The 14,914-nt window shown below is 46.5% G+C and overlaps 1 protein-coding gene and 1 long non-coding RNA gene across 8 annotated transcripts in view; one reads left to right on the forward strand and one right to left on the reverse strand.

The window, feature by feature from the left end:
• Nucleotides 1–116: 116 nt before the first annotated feature.
• Nucleotides 117–14,914, forward strand: part of LOC113916220 — a 55,930-nt gene continuing 41,132 nt past the window's right edge. For 2 of the 4 annotated variants that reach the window (XR_003517879.1, XR_003517878.1), the window contains exons 1-2: nucleotides 494–1,220; nucleotides 12,673–12,855. This is a non-coding gene — a long non-coding RNA (uncharacterized LOC113916220). Of the gene's footprint in view, nucleotides 160–493; nucleotides 1,221–12,672; nucleotides 12,856–13,678; nucleotides 14,472–14,914 lie in introns of those variants that run through there. The other 2 variants (XR_004819698.1, XR_003517877.1) reach the window with 2 other exon arrangements.
• Nucleotides 8,002–14,914, reverse strand: part of LOC113916217 (minichromosome maintenance complex component 3 associated protein) — a 52,721-nt gene continuing 45,808 nt past the window's right edge. For 2 of the 4 annotated variants that reach the window (XM_027582190.1, XM_027582188.2), the window contains exons 26-29: nucleotides 14,478–14,607; nucleotides 12,650–12,853; nucleotides 9,445–9,595; nucleotides 8,142–8,300 (exon numbers count right to left, since the gene is read on the reverse strand). In XM_027582190.1, coding sequence (XP_027437991.1) covers nucleotides 8,142–8,300; nucleotides 9,445–9,595; nucleotides 12,650–12,853; nucleotides 14,478–14,607 — 644 coding nt within the window. Of the gene's footprint in view, nucleotides 8,662–9,444; nucleotides 9,596–12,649; nucleotides 12,854–14,477; nucleotides 14,608–14,914 lie in introns of all 4 variants that reach the window. The other 2 variants (XM_027582191.2, XM_027582189.1) reach the window with 2 other exon arrangements.

The following is a 14,914-nucleotide window of genomic DNA, read 5'->3' on the forward strand; positions in this document are numbered from 1 at the left end:
AGCGGGGCGGGGCCGGGCCGGCGGCGAGGACTGGGCAGGACCGTAGCCAGGGGCGGGGCCGGGGCGGGGCCTGCCGTCACCCCGGGCGCTGGCGTCCGGCCCGGAGTGGCGTGAGGCGACGCGCGGAGGAGGCGGCCGCTCGTCACCTAGTGGCGACTGGTAAGAAGAATCTTAGGAAAATGTGAAGACAAAGAGGCCGGGGGCGCAGAGGGGATCTGGGAGAGAGGCTCAGGCTGGGGGAGCTTGTGCGCTGGAGGAGGCCGGGTGGCTGGAGACGAGTGCGCGAGGGGAAGACGGGAGCCTGGCGGTGAGGGCGCTGCCGGGCGGTGAGGTGGGAGGGTTCCTCGGAGGAGGAGCGGGCACGGTGGCGGGGACCTGAGGGGAGGCCGAGCCCCCGCGGGCCCGGGGCGGGGAGGGCCAGGCAGGGGCAGTCTCCGCCGCTCGCGGGGGTGCCCGGCGTCGGGGGGGGGGGGGGCCCAGGAAAGCTCGGACGTGAAGGGAAGAGAGAAAGGCGGAGGCCGCGAGGCCGAGCGTGAGGGGGACAGCGGGGGCGGGGACGCGGGCCGGGCGGCGAGCCGGCAGCCTCTGCTGGAGGAAGCAGTGCCCCCACGGACGCGGAGGGGCCGAGCGGCGGCCGGCAGGAGCCCTGGCGGCGGGCTGCGCGCGCTCCAGCGCCGCGTCGTGCCCGCGTCCCTCCAGGCCTGCCCGCGCCCGGAAGCACGCGCGCCTTCCCTTCAAGGGCACGCCGGCACTTCGGTGTGCTCGGTCCGGGAGCTTGCCTCTTCCTGTCCGCGTCCAGAGGCCGCTGCCGACACAGCAGTGACACGATACCAAAACACCGGGCTTCCACAGAGAGAAGGCTTGGAAGACACGCCTGCATCGGCCATCAAGAGGGCAACGCCGACCCACCGCGGAATCAGACAGTGTCTGTCAGCCCCTGGCCGGCCGCAGCCTCCAGGCCGTGCCGCGGGTGTGCGTGAGGAGATGCCCGCCAGGCCGCGGGGCACAGAAAGTGGACTCGGAGCCTGAGCACACTTGACCCTGTCTGCGCTCCCGAGCCACCAGCCCGTCCTTCCCCGGGAGTAGGAAGCGGCTGGCACTTTGTCTCTGAACTCAAAGCATCAGGCTGCAATCGGGGCCCCAGCCTGCATGGACATCTCAAACCCTGAGTCTGGCAAAGCCAAGGGAGGAAAGAGGTTCCGGTTGGAGCACAGTTTGAGGTTTGATACTTTACTGTACTGGGCCTTTTATGAGTCAGATAATTTTGGGTTTTTTTAGTATCTTGGAAAGGAAAAAATTGTAAAACTCCCTCTGAGAATTCACCGGTAAGAGTTTCTAGAGACAGTCATGGGAGAAAACAATGTTCCCTGCCAATTCCAGCTTGTTCAATGAACTGGATACAAAAGACTGAAGTTTTGGGCGTGAACAACTAGGCAGAGGATGGTGTCATTTACAAAAGTAGAGAAGGTGTTGGGGAAAATTTCCACTTAGATTGGGGATACTCTAAAACAGAGATGATCGGGGCGCCTGGGTGGCTCAGTTGGTTGGGCGACTGCCTTCGGCTCAGGTCAGGATCCTGGAGTCCCGGGATCGAGTCCCGCATCGGGCTCCCTGCTCGGCGGGGAGTCTGCTTCTCCCTCGGACCCTCCCTCCCCCCTCTCATGTGCTCTCTCTCTCTTTCTCTCTCAAATAAATAAAATCTTTTAAAAAAAACAGATGATCATTAGACATGCAAGTAGGTACATTGGAGTGGGCTGGTGTTCAAGAGAGGACAAGGCTAGAGAGAGGAATTGAAGAGTTACCTATTTTTAGGTGATATTTGAAAACATAAGATTGGACAAGATCAACTAGAGAATGAGTATTCCAAAGAAAAGATTTTCAGGATGAGCCCTGTGGCACCAATAGTTTCCAGTTCAGAAGAGGAGTGGCCAGAGAAACAGGAGAAAAACCAGAGGAATGTGGAGTCAGGGAAGCAAAGTGAAGACATGGTGGTCTGTGTAGCGGTTTTGGAGGGATTGTAAAATGAGGTGTGAGAATTGATGATTAGATGTGGCAGGACAACTTACTGGTGACTGATAAGAAGAATCTTAGGAAATGTGAAGACAAAACACTGGTGGCAGAGTTTTGGTTTTTTTAAGGGTGAAATTTCCAGTTGAACGTGTCAGACTGAGCACAGGCATTGGCTTCCATTTCCCATCCAAGCTCTACTTACATCAAGTAATAAAAGATAGAGGCGCCTGAGTGGCTCAGTCGTTAAGCGTCTGCCTTCGGCTCAGGCCCTGATCCCAGGGTCCTGGGATCGAGCCCCGCATCGGGCTCCGAGCCTGCTTCTCCCTCTCCCACTCCCCCTGCTTGTGTTCCTGCTCTGGCTGTCTCTCTCTCTCTCTGTCAAATAAATAAATAAAATCTTTAAAAAAATAACGCACAGTTTAAGAACAGGAGAGGAGCTACCAGGAAACTAAGAGATCAACAAAATTCTAGAGGCTGTGATGTAAGGAGGGATAACCAACTTAGCAAGCCAGAGGAAAGCTGAAACCCATATATTGGGGTGAGGCCATCAAGAAGAGACCATTCTTGCTAATGAACCCAAGGAAGGTGCGGAAAATGGAAGACCTTTGAATAAGCAGTAGGATGATAGATCCCTTCCCCCGAAAAAAAAAGAAAGAAAACTCTGCCACCAGCCTTTTCTCTTCACATTTCCTAAGATTGCTCTTATCAGTCACCAGTCAGTTGTCTTGTCACATCTAACAATTCAGTCAGAGCAGGGGTGAACTCAGGAACCAAACACAGCTGAGGGCCACTGCAAATGGGGTAGGAGTAAAAGCCTTACATTCGTGGAGGAGCACAGTCCTGCTTCTTCCACTTAGCCATACAGCTTTGGGCAGTAAGAAGAGGATTTTTCTGGAGCAAATGGCCCCAAAAGACCTGCAAACATTGGCATCTGAGACCTAGTGGATGCAAATGGCCCCAAAAGACCTGCAAACATTGGCATCTGAGACCCAGTGGATACGTGGAGAAGCCTATCAGCTGGCAGGCTGTAACCATTGACACAGAGCTTCCAACAAGCTCTTCAGAGCCCCATCATGAACATAAGCCAGACATTTGAGGAAAGCCTCTATGAAGACAGACAACAAAACACACCAAAAAAGGAAATTTTGAGAAATGGAGATGGTGCAAGGTGTGGAAAAGGACTTTGACAAAAACATGTCCTCACAGAGGTAGGATGTGGTACCCATGAAACAAGAACCATCTGACACTCTTTCCCTCCCTTATTTTCCTCATTGCTTACTACCAATTAGCATACCAAACAATTTGCATATTTATCTTGTTTATTGCATATCTCCCCGCTAAAATACAAGCCCTGTGAGGGCTGAAATTTGTTTGTTGCCATGTCCCCAGCGCCTGGAATAATGCCTAGCACATAGTAAACATTCCAAAAATATATACTGAATAAAAGAATGGACAGGATTCAAATAAATAAGAAACATTAAGAAAAAAGACTCAGGAATAAAAAATACGGCAACAGATTTTAAAAGTCACTAGAATAGGAAGATAAAATAGGGAAATTTTAGGGTAGGAGGTTAAAAAATAAAGATATAAAAAATAAAGGAGAGAAGAAAATTAGAGGATCGGGGCACCTGGGTGGCTCAGTCAGTTAAGCATCTGCCTTCAGCTCAGGTCACGATCCAAGGTCCTAGGATCGAGCCCTGCATCAGGCTTCCCACTCAGCAGGGAGTCTTCTCCCTCTGCCTCCCCCCCCCACCCCAGCTTGTGCTCTCTCTCTCAAATAAATAAAATCTTTAAAAAAAAAAAAAGAAAGAAAGAAAGAAAATTAGAGGATTAATCCAGGTTGTCAAACATCTAAATATTAGGAGTTCCAAAGGGAAACAGTGGAGGCGAAGAATATATTAAATAATTTCAAAAAACTCCAGCATAGGTGGATAATTTTCCAGACTGAAAAAGCATGGCAGATTGTTTTCCAAAGATTCCTGCTGGGGTGCCCTGGTGGCTTAGTTGACTAGTTGAGCATCCAACACTTGATTTTAGCCTAGGTCATGATCTCAGGGTTGTGAGGTCGAGCCCTACAACAGGCTCTGCGCTGGGCGTGGAGCCTGCTTGGCATCCTCTCTCTCTGAAACAAAAGATTCCTGCAACATCTCCCATCTCACATGCTCTTATACAATATGATCTTAACATTCATCCCCATTGATAAATGGTATCTGTGTCCCATCCCTTGCATCTCTAACCACATGCTTATAATACAGTGCTATGCAAGTTATCCTGCATGAGTTCCAAAGCTGGGCTTTTGCATTTTGCTCACTAGGGCCCTTGCACTTGGAGCCCTGAGATTCCATGTAAGAAATTTCACTACCCTGAGGCCACCTGGCTATGAGTAAGTCAAGCCACATAGTGAGGTCACATATTGGCCACTCAGGTTGAAAGCCCCAGCTGTTCCCCCAGCCGACAGTGCAACATCACCTGCCAGCCATGTGAATGAACTTGTCTTGGACACCCAACCTAGTCAAGCCTTCAGGTGACTGCAGCCCCCTGCTAATACCTGACTGCAACTACATGAAAAAATCCCAAGAGAAAACTGCCCAGCCAAATCCTTCCCAAATTTAAGCTACTATGTATGTTTGGGGTAGTTTGTCACACAGCAGTAACACTAGAGAAAAAAAGCACTACTACGTGCTCAGCACAATTTGGGCAATAGGGGAGGGAGACCAATGCATCAAGCATGTTGTTGAGAAATTTAAGAACACCAGGGGCAGAGATGATTTGTAAAACTTCCAGCAACAAAAAACAAAAACATAGGGGAATGGTTACCAACCTAAAATCCCATTTCCATTAAGGGTAGAAATAAAGACAAGATATGCAAGCTCAGAAAGCTGCTAGAAAACGGGCTCCATCAAAATGAGAAAGCGAGAAAAGGAAGAGGAAAATACAGGACTGAGAATCCAGGAAATGTCCATGCTGTGGCAGAAAAATGGGTGTTTCCCAGTGGGTTTCTCCATAAGAAAGTAGAACTAGCACATTACCTGATGCACATGATAGTGTTAGAAGAGCTTTACACTTAAGGCAGAAAGTTTTGGGTAAAGTAGTATTAAGAACGTAGAAAAACAAGTAAATGTAAAAACAAGGCCTCTGTAGATGGCTCAAATTTATCCCTGTCTTTCAAACTAACTGCTGGCAAACTCAGGACTATACCCTTCCTTTTTCACCTAGATGGCTGCAGCACCCCTTTCAAGATTCCTTCCTTGTCCTGCTGACCATCCCCATATGCCATTTTTAAAAGAGTATGTGGCGGCGCCTGGGTGACTCAGTCAGTTAAGCGTCTGCCTTCAGCGCGGGTCATGATCCCAGGGTCCTGGGATCGAGCCCCGCATCGGGCTCCCTGCTCCGCGGGGAGCCTGCTTCTCCCTCTCCCTCTATTCCCCTGCTCCTGCTCTCTGGATCGCTATTTCAAATAAATACAAAGAATATGTGACCAGATCTTGCCATTTGCAACGACGTGGATGGAACTGGAGGGTGTTATCCTGAGCGAAGTAAGTCAATCAGAGAAAGACATGTATCCTATGACCTCACTGATATGAGGAATTCTTAATCTCAGGAAACAAACTGAGGGTTGCTGGAGTGGTGGGGGGTGGGAGGGATGGGGTGGCTGGGTGATAGACATTGGGGAGGGTATGTGCTATGGTGAGCGCTGTGAATTGTGCAAGACTGTTGAATCACAGACCTGTACCTCTGAAACAAATAACGCAATATATGTTAAGAAAAAAAAAAAAGATAGCAGGAGGGGAAGAATGAAGAGGGGGAAATCGGAGGGGGAGACCAACCATGATAGACGATGGAGTCTGAAAAACAAACTGAGGGTTCTAGAGGGGAGGGGGGTGGGGGGATGGGTTAGCCTGGTGATGGGTATTAAAGAGGGCACGTTCTGCGTGGAGCACTGGGTGTTATGCACAAACAATGAATCATGGAACACTACATCCAAAACTAATGATGTAATGTATGGTGATTAACATAACAATAAAAAAATTTTTAAAAAAAGATAAAAAGCTTTTACACAGCAAAGGAAACAGTCAACAAAACCAAAACAGCCCACAGAATGGGAGAAGATATTTGCAAATGCCTTAGCAGATAATGGGCTAGTATCCAAAATCTATAAAGAACTTATCAAACTCAACACCCAAAAAAACCAAATAATCCAGTCAAGAAGTGGACAGAAGATATGAACAGACATTTCTCCAAAGACATCCAAATGGCCAACAGACACATGAAAAAATGCTCCATACCACACAGCAGCAGGGAAATATAAATCAAAACCACAAAGAGATACTATCTCACACCAGTTAGAATGGCTAAAATTAACAAGTCAGGAAACAACAAATGTTGGTGAGGATTCGGAGAAAGGGGAACCCTCTTACACTGCTGGTGGGAATGCCACTCTGGAAAACAGTATGGAGGTTTCTCAAAAAGCTGAATATAGAGGTGCCTGCCTTACCAACCACTCTGGAAAACAATATGGAGGTTTCTCAAAAAGTTGAAAATAGAGGTACCCTACCATCCAGCAATTGCCCTACTGGGTATCTACCCCAAAGATACAAATGTAGTGATCCAAAGGGGCACCTGCACCCCAGTGTTTATAGCAGCAATGTCCACAATAGCCAAACTATGGAAAGAGCCTCGATGTCCACCGACAGATAAATGGATAAAGATGTAGTATATATACACAATGGAAGACTACTCAGCCATCAAAAAAAAAAAAAAGAAATCTTGCCTTCTGCAACAATGTGGATGGAACCAAAGGGTATTATGCTAAGTGAAATAAAGTCAATCAGAGAAAGACAATTATATGATCTCACTCGTATGTGGAATTTAAGAAACAAAACAGGATCATAGGGGAAGAGAGGAAAAAATAAAGGAAGATGAAATCGGAGAGGGAGACAAACCATAAGAGATTCTTAATCAAAGGAAACAAACTAAGGGTTGCTGGGGGAATGGGGTAACTGTGTGCTGGACATTAAGGAGGGCACGAACTGTAATGAGCACTGGGTATCATATAAGACTGATGATGAATCACTGACTTCTACCGCTGAAAAGAATAATACATTATATGTTAATTTTTTTAAAATTTAAAGCAAAAAAAAAAATAAAGTCTGCAATCTAACTTGAGAAAAATATTGTTGTAGACAGAAAAAAAAAAAACAAAACATGTGACCAAACCACTTTCCTCCAACCGCGGATTCCCAGAGCACGCAGAATAAGGCAGCAAGGGTCTCTGTGGTCTGGCCTATGTCCTCACTTGGCAGCACCACCAAGCTGGCACCTGCAGGTTTTCATATCCTCTCAGCTACATCACATTCTCCCCAGCTACACCCTGCACTTCTCTCCAGGAATCCTGCTCTCTCCACCTAATCCTCTTGTCTCCCCCTGCTTCCAGTGCGGGGACATGCCCCATGCACAGCCTCAGATTCCTAGGTACATATACAGTTGGCTCTCTCAGATGTGAGTGAGGTGGGCCTGGCAAGCACAGTTCCTGTGCTTTATTCGTCCCTGTATTGGTGATGTCTGGCACATCAGTGGCTGCAACTTTGCTGTGACAATGAATGACACACAGAAATGTAAGCTGCAAACTCCCTCAGAGCGTACGTTGACGGGTGACAGTCTGAGGAGATGAAACATAAGAATATCAAAGACATGCCAGGGTGGCTCAGTCGTTAAGCATCTGCCTTCAGCTCGGGTCATGATCTCGGGGTCCTGGGATCGAGCCCCACATCGGGCTTCCTGCTCGGCGGGAGGCCTACTTCTCCCTCTCCCACTCCCCCTGCTTGTGTTCCCTCTCTCGTTGTGTCTCTCTCTGTCAAATACATAAATAAAATCTTAAAAAAAAAAAGCGAATATTGAGGAATAAATCTAATTAAATATTTAAAAAAAAAAAAAAAGACTATCAAAGACACTACCCAGGAAAAAAGAGCCTTTCATTCTGAAAACTAGAAAAGGCCTCATTAGACATTCAAATGTTTATTTGCATGATTAATAATCACATTTCCAACAGTGCATCAAGCATCTGAGAATAACATTATTTTGAGTAAAAGCAAAAATCTTCTGGAGACTTTCCCTCTCTCAGGTCCAGGAGCTCAAATGTCCACCATGTCCAGCAGTGCAGAGAGATGGAGCTCAGAGGCAACTTCCTCCTCCCTTGAACTCTGCATCAGCCTTTCCAGGTGCTTCAGCCGTTCGCTCACAGATGTGCCTGCTGCCTCTGACAACTGCAGCTGCTCCCCTGTCCTTTCGTTCTATTTAAATAAAAAAGAACCTAAAAATAGTTTTGGGATATCCAGGAACCCAAATATACTCTGGCAGTAGATCTGGCTCACGTTAGAAACTTCATCTGGGGCCTACTGGGCTCAACAAGCACGCCTCTTGGCACCTATCCTACATCCTTCCGGCCTCTTCTAACGTATATGCATACAGCTGGTATCACCTGCATATAGAATGTTTCCTTCAGATTGTATCATCAGCAACTTTCAGTGTCAATTATTTTTATAAAATACCACTGTGGAGGGCTATGAGCTATTCCATCATATGACCTGTAATAACAGCCAGACTCCCATCTCTGGATATTCAGTTTCCATTTTTTATGCAGTATGATTAACACTACAGTGAACAAAAAACAAGCAAACAAACAGGAAAAAAACATTAATTTTTGTTATATATAGTAGTTTCTTTAGGGCAAAATTGTTAAGTCAAAATGTACAACTATTTTGAAGATATCTGCCAAGCTGATAAACGTAAACAGTGTGTCATCTTAATTTGCTTTTCTCCCCTATTGAAGGGCATCCTAAAGCCAGTCCAGGAGCAGACCTTCTACCTGTCCAGCATTATGTATCTATGATGAAAACTCTATTTTTGCTTCTTTTACCACTGAAGGAGGATGGTGAGGTAGAAAGACCTTACACTTTGGAGCCAGTCAAGTGTGGCTTTGAAAAGCAGCTCGGCCACAGAGCAGCTGGACACTCCTGGGTGAGCCCCTGACACCTGTGATCTTATCTTCCTCATTCACTAATTTTCCTCAGGGAAGGTTAGTCCCAGAAGGGAAGCTCGGGGTGATGCCAAGGCTTGGACATGATGTGCACAAACAGAAGCCACTGTCGTCCCCTTTGTTATTTTGCTCCTGGCCTGCACTGCATGCCGGCACAGTTATGGGTTCGGTTCAGTTCTTAAGCATGTTTTAATTCCACTCTCCCTTCATTTCACAAGTAGTAACACAATTAGTTGGGCCTCTATAACACTGACAGATTAAGCTTAGGAAAATATCTTATTTAACCTGATAATTTATTGGTCATCACAACACCGTAAGATGAATGGAGACGTTACTTTTCCCAGCCATTTTCTCAGTCTTGAATTCTAATTCAAATGCCAAATGTACTCTCCTCCCACCTGAGGGCTAGTAGCGGTCACTGTCTTCATCACAGGTTCAATTGTCTGAGGCAGAGACACCAGAGTCTGAGGAAGGTAGAGGGGAAGGGACGTTGAATGCGTAAACACTCCTGAGTCTGCAGACAACCACTGCTGAAGCTGATCTTCAAACCTAAAGCATTTGAGAATGAGGAAGAAAACATTTAACGATCACTTTTCTCCTGTATATATTTTTAATTTTTTTAAAGATTTTAAGTAATCTCTATAACTAACATGGGACTTTAACTTACAACCCCAAGATCAAGAGTCACATATTTCACTAACTGAGCCAGCTAAGTGCTCCTACTTCTAATTTTTTAAAACTTTGCTTTTTACTAAGAATAGAACGAAGTTATGACATCAACTGAGGAGAACCATACTCTTAAAATTTTAATCTTCTCTTTAATTCATAAGCCCAAATTAGATTTAATGAAAAAGGTGGCATTTATTCAAAAACGGCTCTTGCATGTTACTTAATATTACTCATAATTCTCTCATTTGGTTTATTTTCTCTGGCTTATTTTGGTGTGTGTGTGTTTTTTTTTTTTTAAGATTTTATTGATTCATTTAACAGAGAGAGAGAGCACAAGCAGGAGAATGGCAGGCAGGGCAGGCAGAGGGAGAAGCAGGATCCCACCGAGCAGGGAGCGCAATGCGGGGCTCGATCCCAGGACTCTGGGATCGTGACCCAAGCCAAAGGCAGCCACCTAACCGACTGAGCCACCCAGGCGCCCTTATTTTGGTGTTTATAAGTAATTCTTATCTCTCTTTTCTTTTTTTAAGATTTATTTATTTATTTTAGAGAGAGAGAGCACGTAAGTGGGAGGGGCAGAGGGAGGAGAGAGAATCCCAAGGCGACTCCGCAATGAGCGCAGAGCCCAATGTGGGGCGCGGTCCCACAACCCTGAGATCATGACCCAAGCCAAAATCAAGAATCAGATGGCTAGGGGCGCCTGGGTGCCTCAGTCGTTAAGTGTCTGCCTTCAGCTCAGGTCATGATCCCAGGGTCCTGGGATTGAGCCCCGCGTCGAGCTCCCTGCTCAGCGGGGAGCCTGCTTCTCCCTCTCCCACGCCCCCTGCTTGTGTTCCCTCTCTCGCTGTGTCTCTGTCAAATAAATAAATAAAATGTTAAAAAAAAAAAAAATCAGATGGCTAGCCAACTGTGCCACCCAGGCGCCCTGGTAATTCTTCTCTCTTAATGGATTATCCAAATATATGGATTGATGCTTACAGTTAAAATTAACTCAAAATAATACCCCACTGCCACCTAACACACTTCAGAGCTGTTCACTCTATACGCTAGTCTTTTCAAGAAAAACAATCTGATCAAACTGCTTAAATGATACAGACCTAGGAAAATCTACTTTGGAAATCAGGACACACTCACTCACTCTTCCAACACATATCTATCAAGCCCCCACCAAACACTAGGCACCATTCTAGGTACCAGGGATATAGCATGAAAGAAAATACACAAGGCCTGGCTGTAAGCAGCTTATACTTTAGTGAGGGAGAAAGACAGGAACACAAGGTAAGGGAAATGTGGTCTGATGGTGAGAAAGACAAAGCAGAGATACAACCCGAAGGTTCGGGGGACGGGTAAGGAGGGCCCCTCCCTGAGAAGCAGACAATTGAGCAGAGACTGGACGTTGAGTGCAAGGTGAGCCACGGGATGTCAGGAAGGTGGCTAAGGAGTTCAGGCAAAAGGAACAGCAAACACAAAGGCCTGGCTGTGTGCTGCCTGGCATGCTGAAGGAGCGGAGAGGTCAGAAAGGAAATGGGATGCAGATCATGTAAGGCCTGCCCACCTCAGAGAGATTCTGCCTTTGATTGGAGAGGAAGCCACTGGAAGGTTATGAGCAAAGGAGTAACACTTAAAAGGCTCACAATGGGTCTCTGCCAAGACTATACCACAGCCCACTGCAAAAAAATGGTCCAATTCTGAATATATTTTTAATAGAATAGGATTTATGGATGAACTGGATGTGGAGGGATAATTCCAAGACATGTGGCCAGGGCAGCTGGAAGGACAAAGCCGCATCAACTAAGAAGACCATCAAAGGAGGAGCTGATTGGAGGAAAATTGGGAATTAGATCTGGGATGTTAGCATTGAGATGGCTATCAGGCAACCTATAAATGACTAATGAAGGCTTCAAGAACCCAGTTGGATATTCAAACCTGGACTTCAGAGAACTCAGGGGTTGAGATATGAATTTGGAGTTGTCAGAATATTGATGTTATTTAAAAATTCATGAACCGGAAGCTTTCACTGGGGAGTGGGGAGGTAGATGACACAGAAGACGGGGGAGTGGGCAGGGGTGAGGAAGAACCAGGAGAGTCCTGGAGGGAGTGGCCAGCTGGGCAGGAAAGGGACTCAGGGCCTCCCGGGAGGCAGGAGGGAGAGGACACAGGTATGGGACACTGCTGGGGACTGGGGTTCATGGTCAGGTCAGCTTTGTGCAGGCTGCAGTGACCCTGACCAGAGCCGACATGCGGGCAGACAGGGGGTCAGGAGAGACTGAGAAAAGAGAGCCGAAGTACGGACCACACTGTTTGAGGGGTCTACAGTCAAGGGAGCAGGAACTCAGGGATGGTCCCCGGTCTGGGTGCTGGGGCGGGGGGGGGGGGGGGGGGGGGCGCACAACAGAGAGGGACCCTCACTGGAGTGTCCTGAGTGGGTGGGAGATGGAATCCCAGCCAAGGGGAGGGGCTGCCCTTGGTGACAAGCTAGACCCAGGGAGGCTGCTGGGGGTGGGGGCTGGGTACAGACCACCTTGTAACCTGCCTTCCTCCTAGTTCACTTAGTGAAACCATAACATGGTGGTGGGAGATACAGAGGAGGGTCTACAGTGTGGGATGATGCAACAGCGCCCTCAGGCTTGCCAAGGGCAGAGGGCTGGTGCCAGCCAGACATTCGGCACTATCCACTGAAGACACTCCAGAAGCCAGCCACACTTTCTTCCCACCAGAAAACTTACGACTGACTCTCAATAATGAACATAAATGAAACGGATTTCAAATAAGAAACAGTTTAAGACGTACTAAGGCCCTGCCTCTGCCTTCAAAGAGCTTACACTTTGCACGTCTGACTGGCCTTTTTTAAACAAAGTCACATCACTGGGATCCTTACTAATCCAGCACGAGAAAGCCTAAAGGATACAATAAACAGAAGGGAATGGACTTCACCTCTTGCTCTCCTCTTTCTCCAGCAGCAGACTCCGGGACAGACACTGGGCCAGGAGCTCCTGGGCAGAGGCTCCGCACATCAGATCTTGGGTGCTGGGAACCCGCCCCTCTGGGCCATGCTCCACATTCCTCTTCCCTTTCCGGTGCATGTGCAGTAATGGAGCCGGAAACTTGTTTGCAGGATGAAAAGACTTTATCCCCAAACTGTAAGTACATGTTTTGAAATGGTTATGGTCAGGAAAGAGGGAGAGGGGTTCCTCCAGTATCAGGAGTGTGGGTGTAGACACAGAGTCCCAGACCTTGCCTATTTCTGGCTTCCCTTGGGGTCAGGCTTGGGCACAGGGTCTTCTGCCTTACGGATGAGGCTTCCCTTCTCTCCTGGGCAGCTCGGTGCTCGGGCTTCTCTCCTCTGAGTCTGGTTTCCCATCCCAGGGTTACCAACAAGGTCTCTACTTTCCCCTAATACTGGCAAGGTTCTTATTTTGACATTTAGCTCTTAAATCCATGTGTAAGTAATATTCACAAACAGTGGGAAAAAGGGTATCTACTGTTTTCTCCAAACAGATGCTAACGGCTACCCTCTTCTCACTGGTCTGGCATGGTGCTTCGTCACATGTGGTTGTTTCTGGATTCCCTGATCTGATTAGTCTGCTGTAACTTTGCTGTATGTTCTGCTATCAGGCACAGAAGATCCTCCTTGTTATTTTAATTCAAAATTTTCTCAGTAACTGCTACACATTTTCTCATGCTGATGAATTTTAGAATTAACTTGTCAAGACCAGGGGTATAAATCCTTTTGGGTTTTTGATTAGAAATGCCCTGACTTTACAGTTTGAGAACTGACATCTTTATAGCACTGCATTTTCCCATCAACAAAGCTAGCCTGTCCCTCATTTATTCAGGTTTTCTTTGCACCTTCAGGGCCCCGAGAGTCCCCTTCACAGGGGTTTAATGCCTTTCCTGGGTCAGTTTATGTCCATATGTTAAGGGTTTGTTGCTGCTGTGAATGACAATTTTTGTACGCTGCAGGCCCATCTGTCTGATCACCTTGCTGAACTCTGAAGGACGTTAACTTCTAAGGACATAACTGTTGATTTTCCTGAACTGAGTTTTACTGTGTGGAAATGGCAGCAGTTCCTCCTACCTTTTAATATTTACACCATCTTATCTGTGTCCCTGAACTGGGCAGCATTTCCAGGACAACAGTGAACCTGTGACATCAGGGGCAGCTCAGGCTGGTTCTGACGTGTTTCTAATGTCTTAGCAAGAAGGATTTTTTTTTTTTTTTTTTTTTTGGTAGTTTTATGGCAGAAAGCCTTATCAGGCTAAGGAATTTTTTTACCCAAGTTTGATAAGAAATTTATTAGGAATGAGTATAAACTGGGGTGGAAGGGTATAAACTTTAAGAAAAGCATTTAAATAACTTACTGAAATGATCAGTTTTTATGCTATGATAGCGAATTACATGAGTCGATTTCTGTTGACATGATTTATCCTGGAATAAAGCCTATTGTGAATTTTTTTATGTACTAAAAGATTATATGTGCTAATACATTTTATTCAGTACTTTTAAACCAGGTTCTTAAGTCAGATGAGATGTCAGCTTTCTTTTGTCTACAGCTTCCTGGCTATGTTATGAGTTCAGGGTCAGGTCTGTCTGATAAATAACATGCTTGCATGAGAATGATCTGTTCGAGTACTTGTCATAATATACAGTGGGCTAGAATCTGTGTGTAGAACATTCATGTTCCATGTACTTTGGAGGAGAATAAGCCAGTTTGCTCTGCTGGTTGTCAGGACAGAAATATACAATGGACACAGATCTCACCGCTCCTGACTCAGATGTAGCTCCTTATGTGTCTGCGTTCTGGCTTGTTCCCATGACAAAGGAACATCATATTTTTTCAAATGGTTTTTAAAAAAATATACACATATCTGACCATCTTCACTCAGAGCCTCTGAAAAAAAAAATACAAAAAACAAATGAGAAAAGAACATCAAAAGAGCAACAAGTGACTGCTTGAAATCTGCTTAAATACACCGATTTAAGGACAAGCCCTACTGATTAAAGTCACACAATTATGTTACTCCCACGCCCCAAATATGCCCCAACGTCCATGGGTCATTTAAGGTTCAGACAGGCTCATGTCTAGACTGTGGCATGGCCAGTATAACTACCCAGAGTCACCAAAATCTAACTTAGAGCCACCCTAGGGGCCCATTTCAGGGAGGTAGGTCTAGGTTCTCCTGGAACATTCCTAGCTC

The sequence above is a fragment of the Zalophus californianus genome, chromosome 1 (assembly GCF_009762305.2).
Source record: "Zalophus californianus isolate mZalCal1 chromosome 1, mZalCal1.pri.v2, whole genome shotgun sequence".
NCBI classification, from domain to species: Eukaryota; Metazoa; Chordata; class Mammalia; order Carnivora; family Otariidae; genus Zalophus; species Zalophus californianus.